General features: G+C 46.0%; 1 protein-coding gene across 1 annotated transcript in view; it reads right to left on the bottom strand.

Annotated features, from left to right (window-relative positions):
• Window positions 1-27,241, bottom strand: part of MROH1 (maestro heat like repeat family member 1) — a 1,587,326-nt gene that overhangs the window by 57,489 nt on the left and 1,502,596 nt on the right. The window contains exons 41-42 of the mRNA XM_053715983.1: window positions 13,307-13,441; window positions 9,552-9,654 (exon numbers count right to left, since the gene is read on the bottom strand). Of these exons, the coding sequence (XP_053571958.1) occupies window positions 9,552-9,654; window positions 13,307-13,441 (238 nt within the window). The remainder of the gene's footprint in view (window positions 1-9,551; window positions 9,655-13,306; window positions 13,442-27,241) is intronic.

The following is a 27,241-nucleotide window of genomic DNA, read 5'->3' as shown; positions in this document are numbered from 1 at the left end:
TGTCACCCTACAGGGGAGAGACTCGTATGTACCATAGCTCCCTCCTGTCTGTCTCATGTTGTCACCCTACAGGGGAGAGACTCGTATGTACCATAGCTCCCTCCTGTCTGTCTCATGTTGTCACCCTACAGGGGAGAGACTCGTATGTACCATAGCTCCCTCCTGTCTGTCTCATGTTGTCACCCTACAGGGGAGAGACTCGTATGTACCATAGCTCCCTCCTGTCTGTCTCATAGTGTCACCCTACAGGGGAGAGACTCGTATGTACCATAGCTCCTCCTCTGTCTCATGTTGTCACCCTACAGGGGAGAGACTCGTATGTACCTATAGCTCCCTCCTGTCTGTCTCATGTTGTCACCCTACAGGGGAGAGAGACTCGTATGTACCATAGCTCCCTCCTGTCTCATGTTGTCACCCCTACAGGGGAGAGACTCGTATGTACCATAGCTCCCTCCTTCTGTCTCATGGTGTCACCCTACAGGGGAGAGACTCTGTATGTACCATAGCTCCCTCCTGTCTGTCTCATGGTGTCACCCTACAGGGGAGAGACTCGTATGTACCATAGCTCCCTCCTGTCTGTCTCATGGTGTCACCCTTACAGGGAGAGACTCGTATGTACCATAGCTCCCTCCTGTCTGTCTCATGTTGTCACCCTACAGGGGAGAGACTCGTATGTACCATAGCTCCCTCCTGTCTGTCTCATGTTGTCACCCTACAGGGGAGAGACTCGTATGTACCATAGCTCCCTCCTGTCTGTCTCATGTTGTCACCCTACAGGGGAGAGACTCGTATGTACCATAGCTCCCTCCTGTCTGTCTCATGGTTGTCACCCTACAGGGGAGAGACTCGTATGTACTATAGCTCCCTCCTGTCTGTCTCATGTTGTCACCCTACAGGGGAGAGACTTGTATGCACCATAGCTCCCTCCTGTCTGTCTCATGTTGTCACCCTACAGGGGAGAGACTCGTATGTACCATAGCTCCCTCCTGTCTGTCTCATGTTGTCACCCTACAGGGGAGAGACTCGTATGTACTATAGCTCCCTCCTGTCTGTCTCATGTTGTCACCCTACAGGGGAGAGACTCGTATGTACCATAGCTCCCTCCTGTCTGTCTCATGTTGTCACCCTACAGGGGAGAGACTCGTATGTACCATAGCTCCCTCCTGTCTGTCTCATGTTGTCACCCTACAGGGGAGAGACTCGTATGTACCATAGCTCCCTCCTGTCTGTCTCATGTTGTCACCCTACAGGGGAGAGACTCGTATGTACCATAGCTCCCTCCTGTCTGTCTCATGTTGTCACCCTACAGGGGAGAGACTCGTATGTACCATAGCTCCCTCCTGTCTGTCTCATGTTGTCACCCTACAGGGGAGAGACTTGTATGTACCATAGCTCCCTCCTGTCTGTCTCATGTTGTCACCCTACAGGGGAGAGACTCGTATGTACCATAGCTCCCTCCTGTCTGTCTCATGTTGTCACCCTACAGGGGAGAGACTCGTATGTACCATAGCTCCCTCCTGTCTGTCTCATGTTGTCACCCTACAGGGGAGAGACTCGTATGTACCTATAGCTCCCTCCTGTCTGTCTCATGTTGTCACCCTACAGGGGAGAGACTCGTATGTACCATAGCTCCCTCCTGTCTGTCTCATGTTGTCACCCTACAGGGGAGAGACTCGTATGTACCATAGCTCCCTCCTGTCTGTCTCATGTTGTCACCCTACAGGGGAGAGACTCGTATGTACCATAGCTCCCTCCTGTCTGTCTCATGTTGTCACCCTACAGGGGAGAGACTCGTATGTACCATAGCTCCCTCCTGTCTGTCTCATGGTGTCACCCTACAGGGGAGAGACTCGTATGTACCATAGCTCCCTCCTGTCTGTCTCATGTTGTCACCCTACAGGGGAGAGACTCGTATGTACCATAGCTCCCTCCTGTCTGTCTCATGTTGTCACCCTACAGGGGAGAGACTCGTATGTACCATAGCTCCCTCCTGTCTGTCTCATGTTGTCACCCTACAGGGGAGAGACTCGTATGTACCATAGCTCCCTCCTGTCTGTCTCATGTTGTCACCCTACAGGGGAGAGACTTGTATGTACCATAGCTCCCTCCTGTCTGTCTCATGTTGTCACCCTACAGGGGAGAGACTCGTATGTACCATAGCTCCCTCCTGTCTGTCTCATGTTGTCACCCTACAGGGGAGAGACTCGTATGTACCTATAGCTCCCTCCTGTCTGTCTCATGTTGTCACCCTACAGGGGAGAGACTCGTATGTACCATAGCTCCCTCCTGTCTGTCTCATGTTGTCACCCTACAGGGGAGAGACTCGTATGTACCATAGCTCCCTCCTGTCTGTCTCATGGTGTCACCCTACAGGGGAGAGACTCGTATGTACCATAGCTCCCTCCTGTCTGTCTCATGGTGTCACCCTACAGGGGAGAGACTCGTATGTACCATAGCTCCCTCCTGTCTGTCATGTTGTCACCCTACAGGGGAGAGACTCGTATGTACCATAGCTCCCTCCTGTCTGTCTCATGTTGTCACCCTACAGGGGAGAGACTCGTATGTACCATAGCTCCCTCCTGTCTGTCTCATGTTGTCACCCTACAGGGGAGAGACTCGTATGTACCATAGCTCCCTCCCTGTCTGTCTCATGTTGTCACCCTACAGGGGAGAGACTCGTATGTACCATAGCTCCCTCCTGTCTGTCTCATGTTGTCACCCTACAGGGGAGAGACTCATATGTACCATAGCTCCCTCCTGTCTGTCTCATGTTGTCACCCTACAGGGGAGAGACTCGTATGTACCATAGCTCCCTCCTGTCTGTCTCATGGTGTCACCCTACAGGGGAGAGACTCGTATGTACTATAGCTCCCTCCTGTCTCATGTTGTCACCCTACAGGGGAGAGACTCGTATGTACCATAGCTCCCTCCTGTCTGTCTCATGTTGTCACCCTACAGGGGAGAGACTCGTATGTACCATAGCTCCCTCCTGTCTGTCTCATGTTGTCACCCTACAGGGGAGAGACTCGTATGTACCATAGCTCCCTCCTGTCTGTCTCATGTTGTCACCCTACAGGGGAGAGACTCGTATTTCCCATAGCTCCCTCCTGTCTGTCTCATGGTGTCACCCTACAGGGGAGAGACTCGTATGTACTATAGCTCCCTCCTGTCTGTCTCATGGTGTCACCCTACAGGGGAGAGACTCGTATGTACCATAGCTCCCTCCTGTCTGTCTCATGGTGTCACCCTACAGGGGAGAGACTCGTATGTACCATAGCTCCCTCCTGTCTGTCTCATGTTGTCACCCTACAGGGGAGAGACTCGTATGTACCATAGCTCCCTCCTGTCTGTCTCATGGTGTCACCCTACAGGGGAGAGACTCGTATGTACCATAGCTCCCTCCTGTCTGTCTCATGTTGTCACCCTACAGGGGAGAGACTCGTATGTACTATAGCTCCCTCCTGTCTGTCTTATGTTGTCACCCTACAGGGGAGAGACTCGTATGTACCATAGCTCCCTCCTGTCTGTCTCATGTTGTCACCCTACAGGGGAGAGACTTGTATGTACTATAGCTCCCTCCTGTCTGTCTCATGTTATCACCCTACAGGGGAGAGACTCATATGTACCATAGCTCCCTCCTGTCTGTCTCATCGTGTCACCCTACAGGGGAGAGACTCATATGTACCATAGCTCCCTCCTGTCTGTCTCATGTTGTCACCCTACAGGGGAGAGACTCGTATGTACCATAGCTCCCTCCTGTCTGTCTCATGGTGTCACCCTACAGGGGAGAGACTCGTATGTACTATAGCTCCCTCCTGTCTCATGGTGTCACCCTACAGGGAAGAGACTCGTATGTACTATAGCTCCCTCCTGTCTGTCTCATGTTGTCACCCTACAGGGGAGAGACTCGTATGTACTATAGCTCCCTCCTATCTGTCTCATGTTGTCACCCTACAGGGGAGAGACTCGTATGTACCATAGCTCCCTCCTGTCTGTCTCATGTTGTCACCCTACAGGGGAGAGACTCGTATGTACCATAGCTCCCTCCTGTCTGTCTCATGTTGTCACCCTACAGGGGAGAGACTCATATGTACCATAGCTTCCTCCTGTCTGTCTCATGTTGTCACCCTACAGGGGAGAGACTTGTATGTACTATAGCTCCCTCCTGTCTGTCTCATGTTGTCACCCTACAGGGGAGAGACTCGTATGTACTATAGCTCCCTCCTGTCTGTCTCATGTTGTCACCCTACAGGGGAGAGACTCATATGTACCATAGCTCCCTCCTGTCTGTCTCATGTTGTCACCCTACAGGGGAGAGACTCGTATGTACCATAGCTCCCTCCTGTCTGTCTCATGGTGTCACCCTACAGGGGAGAGACTCGTATGTACCATAGCTCCCTCCTGTCTGTCTCATGTTGTCACCCTACAGGGGAGAGACTCGTATGTACCATAGCTCCCTCCTGTCTGTCTCATGTTGTCACCCTACAGGGGAGAGACTCGTATGTACTATAGCTCCCTCCTATCTGTCTCATGTTGTCACCCTACAGGGGAGAGACTCGTATGTACCATAGCTCCCTCCTGTCTGTCTCATGTTGTCACCCTACAGGGGAGAGACTCGTATGTACCATAGCTCCCTCCTGTCTGTCTCATGTTGTCACCCTACAGGGGAGAGACTCGTATGTACTATAGCTCCCTCCTGTCTGTCTCATGTTGTCACCCTACAGGGGAGAGACTCGTATGTACCATAGCTCCCTCCTGTCTGTATCATGGTGTCACCCTACAGGGGAGAGACTCGTATGTACCATAGCTCCCTCCTGTCTGTCTCATGTTGTCACCCTACAGGGGAGAGACTCGTATGTACCATAGCTCCCTCCTGTCTCATGGTGTCACCCTACAGGGGAGAGACTCGTATGTACCATAGCTCCCTCCTGTCTCATGTTGTCACCCTACAGGGGAGAGACTCGTATGTACCATAGCTCCCTCCTGTCTGTCTCATAGTGTCACCCTACAGGGGAGAGACTCATATGTACCATAGCTCCCTCCTGTCTCATGTTGTCACCCTACAGGGGAGAGACTCATATGTACCATAGCTCCCTCCTGTCTGTCTCATGGTGTCACCCTACAGGGGAGAGACTCGTATGTACCATAGCTCCCTCCTGTCTCATGTTGTCACCCTACAGGGGAGAGACTCGTATGTACTATAGCTCCCTCCTGTCTCATGTTGTCACCCTACAGGGGAGAGACTCATATGTACCATAGCTCCCTCCTGTCTGTCTCATGGTGTCACCCTACAGGGGAGAGACTCGTATGTACCATAGCTCCCTCCTGTCTGTCTCATGGTGTCACCCTACAGGGGAGAGACTCGTATGTACCATAGCTCCCTCCTGTCTGTCTCATGGTGTCACCCTACAGGGGAGAGACTCGTATGTACCATAGCTCCCTCCTGTCTGTCTCATGTTGTCACCCTACAGGGGAGAGACTCGTATGTACCATAGCTCCCTCCTGTCTGTCTCATGTTGTCACCCTACAGGGGAGAGACTCGTATGTACCATAGCTCCCTCCTGTCTGTCTCATGTTGTCACCCTACAGGGGAGAGACTCGTATGTACTATAGCTCCCTCCTGTCTCATGTTGTCACCCTACAGGGGAGTGACTCGTATGTACTATAGCTCCCTCCTGTCTCATGTTGTCACCCTACAGGGGAGAGACTCGTATGTACTATAGCTCCCTCCTGTCTGTCTCATGGTGTCACCCTACAGGGGAGAGACTCGTATGTACCATAGCTCCCTCCTGTCTGTCTCATGGTGTCACCCTACAGGGGAGAGACTCGTATGTACCATAGCTCCCTCCTGTCTGTCTCATGTTGTCACCCTACAGGGGAGAGACTCGTATGTACCATAGCTCCCTCCTGTCTGTCTCATGTTGTCACCCTACAGGGGAGAGACTCGTATGTACCATAGCTCCCTCCTGTCTGTCTCATGTTGTCACCCTACTGGGGAGAGACTCGTATGTACCATAGCTCCCTCCAGTCTGTCTGTCTCATGTTGTCACCCTACAGGGGAGAGACTCGTATGTACCATAGCTCCCTCCAGTCTGTCTGTCTCATGTTGTCACCCTACAGGGGAGAGACTCGTATGTACCATAGCTCCCTCCTGTCTGTCTCATGGTGTCACCCTACAGGGGAGAGACTCGTATGTACCATAGCTCCCTCCTGTCTGTCTCATGTTGTCACCCTACAGGGGAGAGACTCGTATGTACCATAGCTCCCTCCTGTCTGTCTCATGTTGTCACCCTACAGGGGAGAGACTCGTATGTACCATAGCTCCCTCCTGTCTGTCTCATGGTGTCACCCTACAGGGGAGAGACTTGTATGTACCATAGCTCCCTCCTGTCTGTCTCATGTTGTCACCCTACAGGGGAGAGACTCGTATGTACCATAGCTCCCTCCTGTCTGTCTCATGGTGTCACCCTACAGGGGAGAGACTCGTATGTACCATAGCTCCCTCCTGTCTGTCTCATGTTGTCACCCTACAGGGGAGAGACTCGTATGTACCATAGCTCCCTCCTGTCTGTCTCATGTTGTCACCCTACAGGGGAGAGACTCGTATGTACCATAGCTCCCTCCTGTCTGTCTCATGTTGTCACCCTACAGGGGAGAGACTCGTATGTACTATAGCTCCCTCCTATCTGTCTCATGTTGTCACCCTACAGGGGAGAGACTCGTATGTACCATAGCTCCCTCCTGTCTGTCTCATGTTGTCACCCTACAGGGGAGAGACTAGTATGTACTATAGCTCCCTCCTATCTGTCTCATGTTGTCACCCTACAGGGGAGAGACTCGTATGTACTATAGCTCCCTCCTGTCTGTCTCATGTTGTCACCCTACAGGGGAGAGACTCGTATGTACCATAGCTCCCTCCTGTCTGTCTCATGGTGTCACCCTACAGGGGAGAGACTCGTATGTACCATAGCTCCCTCCTGTCTGTCTCATGTTGTCACCCTACAGGGGAGAGACTCGTATGTACCATAGCTCCCTCCTGTCTCATGTTGTCACCCTACAGGGGAGAGACTCGTATGTACCATAGCTCCCTCCTGTCTGTCTCATGGTGTCACCCTACAGGGGAGAGACTCGTATGTACCATAGCTCCCTCCTGTCTGTCTCATGTTGTCACCCTACAGGGGAGAGACTCGTATGTACCATAGCTCCCTCCTGTCTCATGTTGTCACCCTACAGGGGAGAGACTCATATGTACCATAGCTCCCTCCTGTCTGTCTCATGGTGTCACCCTACAGGGGAGAGACTCGTATGTACCATAGCTCCCTCCTGTCTCATGTTGTCACCCTACAGGGGAGAGACTCGTATGTACCATAGCTCCCTCCTGTCTCATGTTGTCACCCTACAGGGGAGAGACTCGTATGTACCATAGCTCCCTCCTGTCTGTCTCATAGTGTCACCCTACAGGGGAGAGACTCATATGTACCATAGCTCCCTCCTGTCTCATGTTGTCACCCTACAGGGGAGAGACTCATATGTACTATAGCTCCCTCCTGTCTGTCTCATGGTGTCACCCTACAGGGGAGAGACTCGTATGTACCATAGCTCCCTCCTGTCTGTCTCATGGTGTCACCCTACAGGGGAGAGATTCGTATGTACCATAGCTCCCTCCTGTCTCATGGTGTCACCCTACAGGGGAGAGACTCGTATGTACCATAGCTCCCTCCTGTCTGTCTCATGTTGTCACCCTACAGGGGAGAGACTCGTATGTACCATAGCTCCCTCCTGTCTGTCTCATGTTGTCACCCTACAGGGGAGAGACTCGTATGTACCATAGCTCCCTCCTGTCTGTCTCATGTTGTCACCCTACAGGGGAGAGACTCGTATGTACCATAGCTCCCTCCTGTCTGTCTCATGGTGTCACCCTACAGGGGAGAGACTCGTATGTACCATAGCTCCCTCCAGTCTGTCTGTCTCATGTTGTCACCCTACAGGGGAGAGACTCGTATGTACCATAGCTCCCTCCTGTCTGTCTCATGGTGTCACCCTACAGGGGAGAGACTCGTATGTACCATAGCTCCCTCCTGTCTGTCTCATGTTGTCACCCTACAGGGGAGAGACTCGTATGTACCATAGCTCCCTCCTGTCTGTCTCATGTTGTCACCCTACAGGGGAGAGACTCGTATGTACCATAGCTCCCTCCTGTCTGTCTCATGTTGTCACCCTACAGGGGAGAGACTTGTATGTACCATAGCTCCCTCCTGTCTGTCTCATGGTGTCACCCTACAGGGGAGAGACTCGTATGTACTATAGCTCCCTCCTGTCTTTCTCATGGTGTCACCCTGCAGAGGAGGGACAGACCCCATGTCTTATAGCTCCCTCCTGTCTGTGTCACCTGCTGCGGAGGGACAGACCCCATGTCCTATAGCTCCCTCCTGTCTGTGTCACCTGCAGGGGAGGGACAGACCCCATGTCCTATAGCTCCCTCCTGTCTGTGTCACCTGCAGGGGAGGGACAGACCCCATGTCCTATAGCTCTTTTCTGTATGTGTCACCTGCAGGGGAGGGATAGACCCCATGTCCTATAGCTCCCTCCTGTCTGTGTCACCTGCAGGGGAGGGACAGACCCCATGTCCTATAGCTCCCTCCTGTCTGTGTCACCTGCAGGGGAGGGACAGACCCCATGTCCTATAGCTCCTTTCTGTATGTGTCATTGTGTCACTCTTCAGGGGAGGGAAAGACCTCATGTCCTATAGCTCCTTCATGTATGTGTCACTGTATCACCTGCAGGGGGGAGGGGGACAGACCCCATGTCCCATAGCTCCCTCCTGTCTGTGTCATTGTGTAACTCTGCATGGAAGGGACAGACCCCATGTCCTTTAGCTCCCTCCTGTCTGTGACACCTGCAGGAAAGGGACAGACCCCATGTCCTATAGCTCCCTCCTGTCTGTGTCACCTGCAGAGGAAGGACAGACCCCATGTCCCATAGCTGCCTCCTGTCTGTGTCACACTGGAGAAAAGGGACAGACCCCATATCCTATAGCTCCCTCCTGTCTGTGTCACCTGCAGGAAAGGGACAGACCCCATGTCCTATAGCTCCCTCTTGTCTGTGTCACCTGCAGTGGAAGGACAGACCCCATGTCCTATAGCTCCCTCCTGTCTGTGTCACCTGCAGGGGAGGGACAGATCCCATGTCCTATAGCTCCCTCTTGTCTGTGTCACCTGCAGAGGAAGGACAGACCCCATGTCCTATAGCTGCCTCCTGTCTGTGTCACACTGGAGGAAAGGGACAGACCCCATATCCTATAGCTCCCTCCTGTCTGTGTCACTGTGTCACCCTGTAGGGGAGGGAAAGACCAAATGTCATATAGCTCTCTCCTGTCTGTGTCATTGTGTCACCTGCAGAGGAGGCAACAACACCATGTCCTATAGATCCCTCCCATCTGTGTCACTGTGTCACCCTGTAGGGGAGGGACAGACCTAATGTCATATAGCTACCTCCTGTCTGTCATTCTATTGTTGGGGAAAGGACAGGCTGTAGGACACTCTGCATGTTACCTATAAACATTGGTGCTGCTGCTCGTATATCAGACCAGCCACTCTTGAAGTATGTGATGTTTGCCTGAATGAGCCGTGAAATCATGTCTGGGAAGCCTTGTACCTAAAGACAAAGTGCATCAGTGAGGCTAACACACACCATGATTTTCCTATCTCCAGTAACCCCACTCTACTGTCTTACCTGCACTGTGATACCTCATCTCTCTCAGTCATCTGATAATGAACAACACTTCCCTTCACTCACCTGTCCATCTGTAGTTTATTGTCTTCTCACATTCCTCACCCCCTATTGTGTTCTGTCATACATTCCTAGTGTCTTCTCTCTCACTCATCCCATGCTGTTCTGACTCCTGTGCCCCCACCTCTTATGTGTCATTTTCTCTCATTTTGTCTCCTGTACCCTTCTCTTTACTGTCATCTCCTGTACCACCCTCTTCTGTGTCCTTCACTCACCTGTCCATCTGTAGTTTATGGGTTTCTCTCACCTCTCCATTGTCTTCTCACATTCTGACTCCTGTGACCTTCTCTCTCCTGCCGTCTCCTATATCTTCCTCTCTGTGTCCTGACTCCTGTGACCCCACCTCTTATGTGTCCTTTTCTCTCATTTTGTCTCCTGTACCCTTCTCTTTACTGTCATCTCCTGTACCACCCTCTTCTGTGTCCTTCACTCTCCTGCCGTCTCCTGTGACCCTCACTCTCTTGCCGTCTCCTGTATCTTCCTCTCTGTGTCCTGCCTCCTGTGACCCTCTCTCTCCTGCCGTCTCCTATATCTTCCTCTCTGTGTCCTGACTCCTGTGACCCCACCTCTTATGTGTCCTTTTCTCTCATTTTGTCTCCTGTACCCTTCTCTTTACTGTCATCTCCTGTACCACCCTCTTCTGTGTCCTTCACTCTCCTGCCGTCTCCTGTGACCCTCACTCTTTTGCCGTCTCCTGTATTTTCCTCTCTGTGTCCTGCCTCCTGTGACCCTCTCTCTCCTGCCGTCTCCTGTATCTTCCTCTCTGTGTCCTGTCTCCTGTTACCCTGTCTCTTCTGTGACCTTCACTCTTCTGCCGTCTCCTGTATCTTCCTCTCTGTGTCCTGCCTCCTGTGACCCCACCTCTTCTGTGACCTTCACTCTCCTGCCGTCTCCTGTATCTTCCTCTCTGTGTCCTGTCTCTTCCTCTCTGTGTCCTGTCTCTTGTGACCCTGTCTCTTCTGTGACCTTCACTCTCCTGCCGTCTCCTGTATCTTCCTCTCTGTGTCCTGCCTCCTGTTACCCTGTCTCTTCTGTGTCCTTCACTCTCCTGCCGTCTCCTGTATCTTCCTCTCTGTGTCCTGCCTCCTGTTACCCTGTCTCTTCTGTGACCTTTACTCTCCTGCCGTCTCCTGCATCTTCCTCTCTGTGTCCTGTCTCCTGTTACCCTGTCTCTTCTGTGACCTTCACTCTCCTGCCGTCTCCTGTATCTTCCTCTCTGTGTCCTGCCTCCTGTTACCCTGTCTCTTCTGTGACCTTTACTCTCCTGCCGTCTCCTGTAACTTCCTCTCTGTGTCCTGCCTCCTGTGACCCTGTCTCTTCTGTGACCTTCACTCTCCTGCATCTTCCTCTGTGTCCTGCCTCCTGTGACCCCAACTCTTGTGTCCTTCACTCTTCTGCCGTCTACTGTATCTTCCTCTCTGTGTCCTGCCTCCTGTGACCCCACCTCTTATGTGTCCTTCACTCTTCTGCCGTCTACTGTATCTTCCTCTCTGTGTCCTGCCTCCTGTGACCCCACCTCTTATGTGTCCTTCACTCTTCTGCTGTCTCCTGTATCTTCCTCTCTGTGTCCTGCCTCCTGTGACCCCACCTCTTCTGTGTCCTTCACTCTCCTGCCATCTCCTGTATCTACCTCTCTGTGTCCTGCCTCCTGTGACCCTGTCTCTTCTGTGTCCTTCACTCTCCTGCCGTCTCCTGTATCTTCCTCTCTGTGTCCTGCCTCCTGTGACCCTGTCTCTTCTGTGTCCTTCACTCTTCTGCCGTCTCCTGTATCTTCCTCTCTGTGTCCTGCCTCCTGTTACCCTGTCTCTTCTGTGTCCTTCACTCTCCTGCCGTCTCCTGTATCTTCCTCTCTGTGTCCTGCCTCCTGTGACCCTGTCTCTTCTGTGTCCTTCACTCTTCTGCCGTCTCCTGTATCTTCCTCTCTGTGTCCTGTCTCCTGTGACCCTGTCTCTTCTGTGTCCTTCACTCTTCTGCCGTCTCCTGTATCTTCCTCTCTGTGTCCTGCCTCCTGTGACCCTGTCTCTTCTGTGTCCTTCACTCTCCTGCTGTCTCCTGTATCTTCCTCACTGTGTCCTGCCTCCTGTGACCCCACCACTTCTGTCTCCTTCACTCTTCTGCCGTCTCCTGTATCTTCCTCTCTGTGTCCTGTCTCCTGTGACCCTGCCTCTTCTGTGTCCTTCACTCTCCTGCCGTCTCCTGTATCTTCCTCTCTGTGTCCTGCCTCCTGTGACCCTGTCTCTTCTGTGTCCTTCACTCTTCTGCCGTCTCCTGTATCTTCCTTTCTGTGTCCTGCCTCCTGTGACCCTGTCTCTTCTGTGTCCTTCACTCTTCTGCCGTCTCCTGTATCTTCCTCTCTGTGTCCTGCCTCCTGTGACCCTGTCTCTTCTGTGTCCTTCACTCTTCTGCCGTCTCCTGTATCTTCCTCTCTGTGTCCTGCCTCCTGTGACCCTGTCTCTTCTGTGTCCTTCACTCTTCTGCCGTCTCCTGTATCTTCCTCACTGTGTCCTGCCTCCTGTGACCCCACCACTTCTGTGTCTTTCACTCTCCTGCTGTCTCCTATATCTTCCTCTCTGTGTCCTGCCTCCTGTAACCCCAGTTTTTCTGTGTCCTTCACTCTCCTGCCGTCTCCTGTATCTTCCTCTCTGTGTCCTGCCTCCTGTGACCCTGTCTCTTCTGTGTCCTTCACTCTCCTGCCGTCTCCTGTATCTTCCGCTCTGTGTCCTGCCTCCTGTGACCCTGTCTCTTCTGTGTCCTTCACTCTTCTGCCGTCTCCTGTATCTTCCTCTCTGTGTCCTGCCTCCTGTTACCCTGTCTCTTCTGTGTCCTTCACTCTCCTGCCGTCTCCTGTATCTTCCTCTCTGTGTCCTGCCTCCTGTGACCCTGTCTCTTCTGTGTCCTTCACTCTTCTGCCGTCTCCTGTATCTTCCTCTCTGTGTCCTGCCTCCTGTGACCCTGTCTCTTCTGTGTCCTTCACTCTCCTGCCATCTCCTGTATCTTCCTCTCTGTGTTCTGCCTCCTGTGACCCCACCTCTTCTGTGTCCTTCACTCTCCTTCCGTCTCCTGTATCTTCCTCTCTGTGTCCTGCCTCCTGTACCCTTCTATCTCCGGTACCATCTTCTTCAGTGTCCTTTTCTCTCCTTCCATCTCCTATACCACCCCTCTCTGTAGTCTGCCCCTTGAGCCCCTCACTCTCTCACATGTTCTCGCTCTCTTCCTTTCTGCAACTTCCCCTTTCACTCTCTGACATGCCCTGTCTCTTCCATAATTCCTCCATCCCTTGACTTTCATTCCGTCTTTTTTTGTTGTTATCTTGTTTACCACTCATTACTCTCACTGTTTTGTATCACATAGAATTCCTTGCCCACCTCCCTTTTTCATGTCTACAACCAACAATGAAACTGTTGCACCTCCTATCCATCTGCTTTACCCCTCATGGATTTAATGCCAATTACTTGTGCGTCTCCCATGCCGGTCTCTGACCCAGCAAGTAATTATCTCTCTTCTCCCCATATCTCACCAAGTGTTTGCAGACATCGTTCATGAACTCCCCATAGTGCAGTCCTCTGTCTGGGTGTAGGTGAGTAAGGAACATGTCTGCTAGGTTCTGGTTATTCATACAGGGGGCACATGTCTGCAGAGCAAACTTGCAGGCCTGTAATATGCAGAAAACATACTGTAAAGCACACAACAGAATAAACTAAAGGCAAACAACAACGTTACAAAAACCCACTATTTGTTGCACTGACTGCAGTCACACATTTACAAAGAATCCCCAGCTGCTAAATAGTCACTGACCCTGCTTAGACCCAGTAAGTGCAACGGAACATTATCCTCATGTTTTATTGTGGGGTATATATGCACAGGTGAGCAGGTGACACTACGTAATCTTCTTTATTTAACTGACCTTCTCTGGCAAAAGATTGTCCTCCTAAGCAGGTGGAACACAAATTAAAAAAACAACAATTTGTGGAGGAACTGTAATTACAAGATATATTATTTCACTCATATGAATGGTTAGCTCAGAATGTTGCCTCCTAGATTTGGAGCCCTAGAATACACAGTAAAAGCTGCTAACTTCCCAGTTCAGCAATAAACCATTAGCCATACCCTAAGGAAAAAGAAAACTTCAACCTGCCTCCAAAATAAGGGATTTTCCTAGTAAGGGTGTATGCTTCAAGCCTGGTTGAGCTTGTTTTGTGAAACTTTCTTAAATGTCCTACACTTAGACTTCCAAGCAGACCTTTGGATGCAGGAGGGTTTAAAAAAGGAACATTTGTGGGTCTGTTTAAGAAGAAAAACTTTTCACACTTTAAAAAGCAAACAAAATGTATTAATTTGTTTCATGATGTTGAGAGTCCACACATAAGGGAAGTCCAGTACACTATGAGAAGGCACAACATCCAACATTACAGAACTTTTAAAACCTCTCACTTCCTATGTTCCCTCAGTCATACATATGACCACGAGAAAGGAGAAAAGATAAAGCAAATGGCTAAGTGAAGTGTAAACTGGTAGTGTTGCCAAGTGTACTAAAGAGACAAGGGTGTGTCTCATGGACTCTCACCATTGTGAAATAAATGAATTTATCAGGTAATGTTTTTTCCCCCATACAATGGTGAGAGCCCATGAGCCATCACGTGGGATTATATCACCAAGCTGTGAAGTCCATGAGACCACAAGAAACAGAGTGGGAAATCTGTTAAGGAAAATAAATGCACTAAACAGGCACAGTGGCCTCCAACTTTCCTACCGAAAGCAGCTTCAGAAAAGGCAAATATGTCAAAATGATACATTTAGTAAAGGATGAACAAGTAGCTGCCTTAGAAACCTGTTCAATAGAAGTTTCATTCGTGAAAGCCCAAGAGGTGGCAACTGCTCCAGGAGAAGGAGCCGTACTTCTTTCTTCTGGAGATTTCTCTGCTACCAGATATGCTGTGGTAATCAATCAAAGCTTTAATCCAAGCTGCCATGGTCATTACTGTAGCTTTTTGTCCCTTTCGGGGACCAGAGAAATTGATAATTAAAGAAGAATTTCTAAACTATTTAAGTTATGAAGCAATCTCTCTATAACATGTTTTGTACCTGGACAGAGAGATAGAACCACAATTTGCAGACTGAAATATCTGGTAAGGGGAATCACAGGATAGAGCATAAAGTTCAGATACCCATCTGGAAAAGGATAAGAGGAAAATAAATTTCCAAGAAAACAGCTGAATATCCAGACCATGTTCAAAAGGCTCAGCCTGAAGAACTCTTAAAACCAGATTAAGGTTCCATGGAGAAGAAGCTTGAATATCATTGAGTCTGGATTTTTTATTTTTTTACTTTATACAAGGCTGACATTGGGCCTTTAAGGAGAGTGGTTGATGTTGGCTGGATGACATTTGTATTCGATCTGAATGTCAGAGCAATTATTATTACAGAGGCCTTTTCCTGTTTTATCCTGGTTATTACTCTTAATAGTAACACAAAAGGAGGAAATATATAAATAAGAATGAATGACCATCTATTAGAGTTGCTTGTGGATTTCATGATCTTGCACAATATTGGGGTAAAATGGTTTAAGATTGAGGTGTGAGGTCTATGTCTGGCAAGCCACCTCTTGATTCAGGAACCATACTCTTAAGATGAAGGTATTGACGAATCAGAACGTCCGCTTCCCAGTTGTCCACACCTGGAATGAAGATTGCTGAAAACGTGCAATGATAGTGTTATGCCCAAATCAGAATGCAGGTGATCTCTTTCATCGAGTAACACCTTAGTGATTGATGTACCACAGTGACAGTGCCTGAATGAAACCTCAGAGTGGCCCTCTCCGCATCGGTGGGTAAAAGAGGGCATTGCAGTGATGCCTCAATATCGGGGCATCACTGCAATGCCCTGAAAGCGGCTGGAAGCGATCACCATCGCTTCCAGAGCTTGAAACCCCATAGGACGTATCCTTGGTCGTTAAGGGGTTAAAGATAATTACAGGTGGCCCTCGTTTTACAACGGCTCAATTTACACCGTTTCAGAATAACAACCTTTTTTTCCAGTCATGTGACTGCTATTGAAAAGCATTGAGAAGTAGTGCATTTATTAAAATAGCCAGTAGGTGGAGCTGTCCGCTTGTGTTGCAGCAAAGCCAAGCAAGCTGAAATTAATCAGTTTAACCAGACCTGAGCTATCGAGCAGATTTCAAAGGAACAAGTTCTTTCTGTCTATAAATCAGTCCAGATTGGAATGCATTGAAAGAACTGTTTGCAGAAAAATGCAAGTGAAGTCTGTGTTGTGTGATTATTTTATTAGGTTTATAATGCTGTTTAGCATTTAAAGTCTTCATTTCAAAGCTTTAAAAATAATGTATTAGGTGTTACTTATGACAATTTTGAGAGGGGTTTGGAACGTAACTCCCACACTTCCCATTGACTTACATTATAAACTGGGTTTCAATTTACAACGGTTTCGATTTACAACCATTCCTTCTGGAACCTAACCCCGGCGTAAACTGAGGGTTACCTGTATATTGTAAGTTTAATTTAAAGTTAGGGGGTGTTAGGTTTAGGGGTTAATAGTTTAATTTAGTGTGTTGCGATGTGGAGGGCCAGCGGTTTAGGGGTTAATAGGTTTAGTTTATTAGTAGCGATGTGAGGGACCAGCGGTTTAGGGGTTAATAGTTTTATTATCGTGTTGGTGATGTGGAGGGCCGGCGGTTTAGAGGTTACTAGATTTATTTAGTGTTGGCGATGTGGGTGGGCGGCAGTTTAGGGGTTAATACGTTTAATATAGTATTTGCGATGCGGGAGGGTGGCGGTTTAGGGGTTAATAGGTAGTTTATTGGGTGTTAGTGTACTTTGTAACATTTTAGTTTTGAGTTTTGTGAAATATTTTTGTTTTGCAAAATCCATAACTACTGGTCTCAGATAGCGGAATGGATCGCGGAGGTTTAAGCTATAACGCTAGCATTATAGCCTGCCCGAACAACTTGTAATATGGCACAATGGAAAATCCTGCACTCAAACGTCTTTTTTTTTTTTTGTTAATTTATACAACATTCCTTCCACTCTAAGGGAAGGGAACATCAAATAGACAATTATAACGTTTGAAAACAAATGAGTAGTCGATACAGTACAGTATATTCTCAGGGAGAGGGGTGAAAGGGAGAGAATGAGGGAAGGGGGCCTCATCAGAGTCAATCGTCAAACTACGTATGGTATTGGGCTTCTTAGGTCATGGCCAATGGCATCCACAAAGTGTCATATTTATCCTTCCAGTCAGCCCAGGCCATTTCGAATAAGTCAACTTGGTCTAGACTGTAGTATATGTATTTTTCCATCGTATATAAATAAGCCATAGTGTTCAGGATCTCTGTCCACTTTGGAGGGAGCTCTTTCTTCCAGGACCTAGCAATATTAGTTTTGATAGAGGACAAAAGGTATATGCATATCATCCCCTGGTGTATATGGAGGGTGTGTAAATCTAAGTGAAGAAGTGCCGTGGCTGGGTTTTTAGGTAGCATAATCCCAAGTGTAGATAGAGTTCGAAAGCACAGGTTTGATTTTTGGGCACTCCCACCACGTGTGAAGCATATCGCCTGAAGGCCACACTGCCTCCAACATAGAGGGGAGGTCCCTGGGAACATTTTAGATAGTCGCGTGGGGACCAAATACCAGTGGGCTATAATTTTGTAATAAGTTTTGAACATTGTTATACAGTGTAATGTCTTTTTAGTCAGCGTGAGAGATCTTTGCCAGGAATTTACAGGAATACAGATGTGAAGGAGAGTGTTCCATCTAAGTAAGTGTGGTGCCGGATCGGGTGGTACATCACTGTCAAGCAAGCTATAATGTATTGACAGAGGCTTAATAAGTCTGTGACCCCTGAACCAGATGGACTCCCATGGGGTTAGCGGGCGGGTAGAATTGGGAAGAAATCCCCAACTAGAGAGGAAACTTTTAATTCTGGTGAGTTCAAAGTGGAGGAAGGGTGGAATGTTTGTGCACAATGCAGTCTGATCTAATGTAATATATCCGTCTCGGCTGGTCTCAGACCAAAAGTCCGATACTTGTTTGACTCCTATTCAGGCCAAGTATTAGGGTGAGTTTCCGCAAGGCCTGTGAGGAGACCTGCAACAGATGTTACCGGGGAGGGGTGGGGTGCGATCAACCGGCGGTGCCGGATCTTGTCCCAGACAGATAGATATTCAACTATTACAGGGTTAGATATACCTATAGTTCTGCGACTGTGAGCAGGGGTCCAGATTAAATCCCTAAGGAAAATGTTAGATGGTAACGAAGATTGTTGATTTCTCTCCATCTGTGTTCTGCCTGGAGAACACCCCATTGGGATACATGCATGAACATTGCCCCCTCATAGTATCTGACAAGGGGAGGCCAACCCTCCTAGGTGAATGGGGAATTGAAGGGTTCTATGAGCAACTCTGGGGGTGTTGCCCTGAGAAATAAACTTTGTACATTCACTTTGAAACTGCAGTAGAATGTGCATAGGTACCCTAATTGGGAGACATCTGAAGAGGTAGGTAAGCTTTGGGAGGAAGGACACAAATCTGCTAATAAGGGGAGGAATTTATCTTTAACCATCTGCCCCATACTGTTGGAGATCTTTACTCCAAGATGGGTGACCTGCTCGTTTGACCAATTGAAGCTGAATTTATTTTTCAGGTTAAGAATATAGTTTTGGGAATATCCCCACCAGTATATCTCTGTTTTGGGAACATTGAGCTTGTATAAGGAGAGGTCGCCAAAGGCAAACGTCATTTTTTGAGTGCAGAATGGATTGTGCGTTACAGGCTAAAATGCTTGCGGTATAGCTATACCGCTGCGACTTGTAATACGGGAGACCTGCTATTCCATGTGCAATGGGCAATTTTTTAGCGGTATAGCCGTACCGCACCATACCGCAAAACTTGTAATTTAGCCGATCGTGAGGTAAAAAAGGAATAAGAGGCAAAAAAATGAGCAGGGAAAAAAAATTAACCCTAGAAAACATAGGCTAGGGTCTTGAGGACTCTCACCACCATTAAAGAAATGAATTTATCAGGTAAGTATAAATTATGTTTTCTTTGATTCAGGTGAGAAAACATCTTTGACACTGAGAAATTAAATCCACAACCCCAATAAAATTTTTTTTAAATGTACAAAATCAAACAGGCAAAATTTAAAATGGAGACAACTGCCTGAAGAACCTTTCTACCAAAGGCTGCCCTCATAAAAATGATAGAGTTTTGTAAAAGTATGCAAAGAAAACCAAGTAGCTGCCTTACAAATCTGGTCAACTAAAGCCTCATTCTTAAAAGCCCAATAAGTGGCAACTGACCAAGTAGAATGAGCGTCCATTGTGGTGGAGGCTGACATGCCTCCAAGTAAGCCTTGTGAATCAAAAGTTTCAACAAAAAAGCCAAAGAAACAGCGGAAACTTTTTTTCCTTTCCTAGAACCGAGCGAAAAAAGACGAACTTCTGTCGTGCAGCACCTACCCTCTGGAACTCTTTCCCTCGTGCTGTCAGGCGTTGCCCTAATCTTTCTTCCTTTAAATGCTCCCTGAATACTTTTTGGTTCAGAGAAGCTGACCACCCAACTCAGTAATAAATTAATAATGCAATCTAATTATTAACCCCTTAATGACAACTGACGTACCAGGTACGTTGTCTAACAGAGTGCTGGAAACGATTAAGATCACTTCCAGCAGCTTTGAGGGTATTGCAGTGATGCCTCGATATGGAGGTATCCTGCAATACCCCTTTACAAGCCTCTGATGGCCCTCTCTGCACCGGAGCATCGTTGGTGGGTGGCAGCAAAGGAGGGAGGCGGGTGGGTGGCCTGTGATGTGGAGGGGGGGGGCGGGATCGGAGGCCGGATCAGAGGAGGAATCTGTCAGAGGGGGCGCGCACGCGTGCACTGGGGCGGCGGGTGGGCGCGTGCACGGGGCGGGAGCGGGTGGGAACCGCTACACTACAGAAAAAATAAAAAATTGGGGGAAAATTGGGGTAATTTTTATTTCTAAACAATCTAAGGGTTCTGGGAGGGGGGGGGGGAAGGGGAAAGCTACACTACAGAAAAGGGAAAACAAATTTTCAAACTATTTTTTTTAATAAACTGGGTTCTGGCAGACTGTCTGCCAGTACCCAAGATGGCGCCCATTAAGCTAGAGGGGTAGGGTTAGAGAACTGTTTGATGGGGGATCAGTGAGGTTGGGGGCTTCTACACAGCAGCATATGTAAATATGCTTTAAAAAAAAAAAACAACAAAACCCCCTCAAATATACCTTTTATTTTAGTACTGGCAGATTTTCTGCCAGTACTTAAGATGGCGGGGACAATTGTGGGGTGGGGGAGGGAAGAGAGCTGTTTGGGAGGGATCAGGGGGTCTGATGTTTCAGGTGGGAGGCTGATCTCTACACTAAAGCTAAGATTAACCCTGCAAGCTCCCTACAAGCTACCTAATTAACCCCTTCGCTGCTAGCCATAATACACGTGTGATGCGCAGCGGCATTTAGCGGCCTTCTAATTATCAAAAAGCAACGCCAAAGCCATATAAGTCTGCTATTTCTGAACAAATGGGATCCCAGAGAAGCATTTACAACCATTTGTGCTATAATTGCACAAGCTGTTTGTAAATAATTTCAGTGAGAAACCTAAGGTTTGTGAAAAAGGAAACAATTTTTTTTATTTGATCGCATTTGGCGGTGAAATGGTGGCATGAAATATACCAAAATGGGCCTAGATCAATACTTTGGGTTGTCTACTACACTACACTAAAGCTAAAATTACCCCAAAAAGCTCCCTACATGCTCCCTAATTAACCCCTTCACTGCTGGGCATAATACGCGTATGTGCGCAGTGGCATTTAGCGGCCTTCTAATTACCAAAAAGCAACGCCAAAGCCCTATATGTCTGCTATTTCTGAACAAAGGGGATCCCAGAGAAGCATTTACAACCATTTATGCCATAATTGCACAAGCGGTTTGTAAATAATTTCAGTGAGAAACCTAAAGTTTGTGAAAATATTTGTGAAAAAGTGAACGATTTTTTGTATTTGATCGCATTTGGCAGTGAAATGGTGGCATGAAATATACCAAAATGGGCCTAGATCAATACTTTGGGATGTCTTCTAAAAAAAAATATGTCAAGGGATATTCAGGGATTCCTGAAAGATATCAGTGTCCCAATGTAACTAGCGCTAATTTTGAAAAAAAGTGGTTTGGAAATAGCAAAGTGTTACTTGTATTTATTGCCATATAACTTGCACAAAAAGCAAAGAACATGTAAACATTGGGTATTTCTAAACTCAGGACAAAATTTACAAACTATTTAGCATGGGTGTTTTTTGGTGGTTGTAGATGTGTAACAGATTTTGGGGCTAAAAGTTATAAAAAAAAGTGTATTTTTTCATTTTTTCCTCATATTTTATAATTTATTTTATAGTAAATTATAAGATATGATGAAAATAATGGTATCTTTAGAAAGTCCATTTAATGGCGAGAAAAACGGTATATAATATGTGTGGGTACAGTAAATGAGGAAGAGGAAAATTACAGCTAAACACAAACACACCGCAAAAATGTAAAAATAGCCTTGGTCCCAAACGGACAGAAAATGGAAAAGTACTGTTGTCATTAAAGGGACACTGAACCCAAATTTTTTTCTTTTGTGATTCACATAGAGCAAGCAATTTTAAGCAACTTTCTAATTTACTCCTATTATCAATTTTTCTTCGTTCTCTTGCTTTCTTTATTTGAAAAAGAAGACATCTAGGCTAAGGAGCCAGCCAATTTGTGGTTCAGAACCATGGGCAGCACTTGTTTATTGGTGCTGTCCAATCAGCAAGGACAACCCAGGTTGTTCACCAAAAATAGGCCGGCATCTAAACTTAAATTCTTGCTTTTCAAATATAGATACCAAGAGAATAAAGAAAATTTGACAATAGGAGTAAAATAGAAAGATGCTTAAAATTGCATACTCTATCTGAATCATGAAAGAAAAATATTTGGGTACAGTGTCCCTTTAAGGGGTTAAAATGCTCATGTCATCTTATCTATATAGGAAGAACATCTCGAAAGCTAGCCGTTAGATTCAGGGAACATGTTTATAACATCGATAAGCATGCCCTATCGGATCATTTCAAAAGCAAACATAATTGTGATCCAAAATAAATTGTCTCATATTTAGGTATACAAAAAAATTCAATTACATTGGAGAGGTGGTGATATTAACTTAATATTAGGAAGAATGGAGATGAATGGATTTTTGATCTAAATACCATTATTCCAAATGGTCTTAATAAAGATTTTGAGCTTCACCATTTTCTAGATTAACTTTTTTCTGTATTTTATTTTTTTATTTTTCTCCTCTGGTGCAAACATATTTTGCTCCAATTCAACTCCCATACCTGTATAAAATGAATAGTGAAGAGGGTTAAGACAGTATATCTTCACTTTTTGTCATTTGAAAGTCGTTAGTTCGATCCCCTGTGTGAATATATATATACACACATTTATACACACACATTTTTTATCTGTAATATATATTTCTTTCTTATTTATGTGAAAGATTATCTTCCAAAATAGATATATATTAATGTTTAGATAATGTTTTTGGCTTCGTTATGAATCATTTCAGCAAAAACAAAGATATATATAACTTTAGAACCCACCATATAAGTAAGCCTAAATAGCACAGTGGGATAATGCACAATATATTGGTATATATTTTTTCCCCTTTTAAATTGATAGGACTAAGGCTCGATTCACATGGAATATTTTATTGAGTCTGTACATTTTACTTGTTTTTATTTATGTGTACAAATATTTTTAATTGTGTGTAAAAAGACTTTTATAACCATCACGCTTAAATACGGCTAACAGTGGATTTCTATTTTTACATAACCCCAAAGAAGTTTTGTCAACGGAATACGATTAACACATGGAATTGAAAACCCATATCCAATCAGAAGTGGATTTTAGACTTAAAAGGACTAAAGGAACTATCACATATATCCTCGAAAAAGCCAAGCGGTCATTGGCGAAACGTACGTCGGAATGGACGTCATAACGTGGTGACATCACAAATACAGACGGAGTTTGTCCTACTGAACCAAGTAACTGCACTAAACAGATAATGGGACTATATGGTCTTTAATTGCGGTGGTTCTTGCATTTGCACATTCTCATGTATCTTGCCTGGATACTTCACTTGGCTTTTATTCAATAAAATTGTTAATTTTTATCCACTTTTGAGCTTCTATTTGGAGTTTGAATCTATATCCACGCCTCCATTGGGAGATTAAATCCTTGTCTCCAGTCGGAGTTTTACTGTGCCTTTATATCTTGAGCTTGATTTTGAAGCCCTAGCGCATGTAAGTACCCTCATCTACTTGCTCTTACCCGTATCCTGAGGTATCCTCCGAACCCACAGCAATACAAGCTACATCTGGGACTTAATATATGATTTTGTGCACCATCACATTGTTTTTATTGTTTATTTGATTGTGATTTGACAAGTTTATATATTGTTTTGCTTTGTTCCCCCTTTTTGTTTTATATTCACTTGTAATTTGTACACTATTATGTCTATCTTTGACATTAGAAGAAGGTCTACAAATGTAGAATCCTTTTTTTTGAGTATAATACACCAGACACTGAAAATGATTTAGAAAATTTTATGAAATCAGTTAAAAAATATATGTACTATTAAACTCATGCACTTGATTATACACAAAAGAAAAAAACACTTAAATTAACTTAATGAGTAGATAGCATCAATTGAAAAAAAAGTGTCCCCTTTTGTTAAGAGTACAGAATTTAAAGAGAAAAGTAAAATCATAAACAAAAGAATAGAAGAGAGTTATTTACTCTTCAAGGCGGGAGTTTGACCACAGGAGAAATAATTAATTCCGAAAAAACAACAATAAAATAGACAGAGAAAATAAAAAACCTCAATACCAAAATGACTCCAAAGACAAGTCTAAGAATCACTCTAGAAATTCACCCCAATTTTTTCTGATAAAAAGTCTACTTATTTAAAAAAAAAAAAGAAACAGATAGGAACCAAGAATCTACTTGGACCATAGTAGGTAATAAAAAGAAGATAACAGAGGGTAAACATAAAATGATCAAGAAGAATATGAAACCCCAGTAAATGATAGATATGGCATTTTAAGTAGAGAGGAAGAAGACAAAGATCTTTTTTTTAGAGAGAGGCAAAAGAAAGAAACAACTAAAATAAAACATAGATGTAAAAAAGAAGAGAAATTATCGGCTAGATTTAGAGTTCTGCGGCCAAAGGGGTGCGTTAGCTACGCGTGCTTTCCCCCCCCCCCGCACCTTTTAAATACCGCTGGTATTTAGAGTTCACAGAATGGCTGCGTTAGGCTCCAAAAAAGGGAGCATATTTACCGCCACTGCAACTCTCGATACCAGCGGTGCTTACGGACGCGGCCAGCTTCAAAAACGTGCTTGTGCACGATTCCCCCATAGAAAACAATGGGGCAGTTTGAGCTGAAAAAAAACCTAACACCTGCAAAAAAGCAGCGTTAAGCTCCTAACGCAGCCCCATTGTTTCCTATGGGGAAACACTACCTAAGTCTGCACCTAACACCCTAACATGTACCCCGAGTCTAAACACCCCTAACCTTACACTTATTAACCCTTAATCTGCCGCCCCCGCTATCGCTGACCCCTGCATATTATTATTAACCCCTAATCTGCCGCAACCTACATTATACCTATGTACCCCTAATCTGCTGCCCCTAACACCGCCGACCCCTATATTATATTTATTAACCCCTAATCTGCCGCCCCCAACGTCGCCCCCACCAACCTACAATAATTAACCCTTAATCTGCCGACCGGATCTCACCGCTACTCTAATAAATGTATTAACCCCTAAAGCTAAGTCTAACCCTAACACTAACACCCCCCTAAGTTAAATATAATTTAAATCTAACGAAATAAATTAACTCTTATTAAATAAATTAATCCTATTTAAAGCTAAATACTTACCTGTAAAATAAACCCTAATATAGCTACAATATAAATTATAATTATATTGTAGCTATTTTAGGATTAATATTTATTTTGCTGGCAACTTTGTATTTATTTTAACCAGGTACAATAGCTATTAAATAGTTAATAACTATTTAATAGTTACCTAGTTAAAATAATTACCAAATTACCTGTAAAATAAATCCTAACCTAAGTTACAATTAAACCTAACACTACACTATCAATAAATAAATTAAATAAACTACCTACAATTATCTACAATTAAACCTAACACTACACTATCAATAAATTAATTAAATACAATACCTCAGTGGCGTCACTAGGGGGGGGCGGGCCGCACCCGGGTGACACCCTCCAGGGGGTGACACCAAAAAAAAAAAAAATGTTTTTTTTTTTTTTTTTTTTTTTAAATTTTATTTAAATTCAAAGAAATACAATGTTGAGATGCATAGATTATTTTATTAGAGGCTGGCATTTGTGAACATTAGTGGGACTGGGGAAGTTGTAGACACACAATTTTTTTGCCCCTTGAGCCAGTGCTGCAATTTCAACAAATAGTTTTCCCGGCTGCTTTTGCTTGTTTGTACTTTGCTCCTCCCCTGCCCAATTTCACTATGAATGTTGTGGGTGTGCCGTGGGGCTTGCAAAGTTGTGCTGCTAGCCTAAACCTGCCTGCCTATCTGTGCTCACTGCTCAGTGACATGCGGCCCAGGGCTGTGCACTGACAGACTTGGAACAGAATCAGAGAGCGGAATTTTCATAGTTTGTGCGCCTAAACCTTTTCTTCAGTGATTTATTTTAGAGTGCTCTGTTTATCTTTCATTTGATGTTCTGCTGAGCCCGGGAGCAGCTCTAGGCATGAGCTTCCTAATTAATGTAGTGCAGTTTACATATTTTGTATGTGTGTGTCTGAGTTTTTGTGTGTCTCAGTGTTTTTGTGTGTGTGTTTTTGTGTGTGTGTCTGAGTGTGTTTACGAGTGTTTGTGTGTGCATCTGAGTATGTTTTTAAGTGTGTCTGAGTGTTTGTATGTGTGTTTGCCTGTGTTTTTGTGTGTGTCTGCTTTCTGGGGGGGGGGTGACACCATGACTTACGGCACCGGGTGACACCAACCCTAGTGACGCCACTGCAATACCTACAAATAAATACAATGAAATAAACTAACTAAAGTACAAAAAATAAAAAAGAACTAAGTTACAAAAAATAAAAAAATATTTACAAACATTAGAAAAATATTACAACAATTTTAAACTAATTACACCTACTCTAAGCCCCCTAATAAAATAACAAAGACCCCCAAAATAAAAAAATGCCCTACCCTATTCTAAAATTAAAATAGAAAAAGCTCTTTTACCTTACCAGCCCTTAAAAGGGCCATTTGCGGGGCATGCCCCAAAGAATTCAGCTCTTTTGCCTGGAAAAAAAACATACAATACCCCCCCCCCAACATTACAACCCACCACCCACATACCCCTAATCTAACCCAAACCCCCCTTAAATAAACCTAACACTAAGCCCCTGAAGATCTCCCTACCTTGTCTTCACCACGCCGGGTTCACCGATCCGTCCACCCAAGTCTTGATCCAAGCCTCCGAAGTCTTGATCCAAGCCCAAGCGGGGGGCTGAAGACATCCATCCTCCGGCTGAAGTCTTGATCCAAGCGGGCAGAAGAGGACATCCGGACCGGCAAACATCTTCATCCAAGCCGCATCTTCTATGTTCTTCCATCCGATGACGACCGGCTGATCTTCAAGACCTCCAGCACCAATCCCTGAATCAGATAAACATCTGTTCCAACCTCCCGAACACAGGAGAGGCCCCTAAAAGGGAACCACACCTCCGCAAGGAGGACAACGAGCCCCCTGAAGAAGAGAGCGTCGATAAACACCTGCCCATAAGACAGGAAGTCGTAGGAAGAACCGAGAGGACACAAGGCCACATCAGAGATGAACATGGAAGAACCCCTCAAAATACCATTGTGCTAGCACACATACCAGGCGCAAAAGTGACAGCTGAGCAACCGAAAAAACTTCCGTTTGCTAGGCCGGAAAGCCCACCATCAGGTCACGATAGTTGGCTGTCCCAAGGGAACCTATCACCTGGCACAAGCCCCAATGAGCCCCGGCTCTCAGTAAATCTGGCCAAGTTGTAAAGCAAAAAAGCCAGAACAAGGGCTAAGCCCAAGTACCCCAGAACTGGAACCCCCCGGCCAGTCCTAGGATCATAAGGTCTGGTAACATCCCACAGCGGGATCCAAAAAGAGAAAATGCAGATTAAAACTCTCGACAACCGGAAGATCAGGACAAGAAGCCCGGGCCCCACAATTAGATTAAACAATCTTCCAGGAACATAAATCCCTTGTCTGACATAAAAAAACAGACCTCCCAGGGAAAAAATCCAGAATAACCCGGATAACAAGTGAGGCTGCACCTCACTGACGAGGCCCACAATAGGC

This window comes from Bombina bombina, chromosome 5 (assembly GCF_027579735.1).
Source record: "Bombina bombina isolate aBomBom1 chromosome 5, aBomBom1.pri, whole genome shotgun sequence".
Lineage (NCBI taxonomy): Eukaryota > Metazoa > Chordata > Amphibia > Anura > Bombinatoridae > Bombina > Bombina bombina.
The sequence above is the reverse complement of the archived record's forward strand: the minus strand, read 5'-3'. Positions and strand labels throughout refer to the sequence as shown.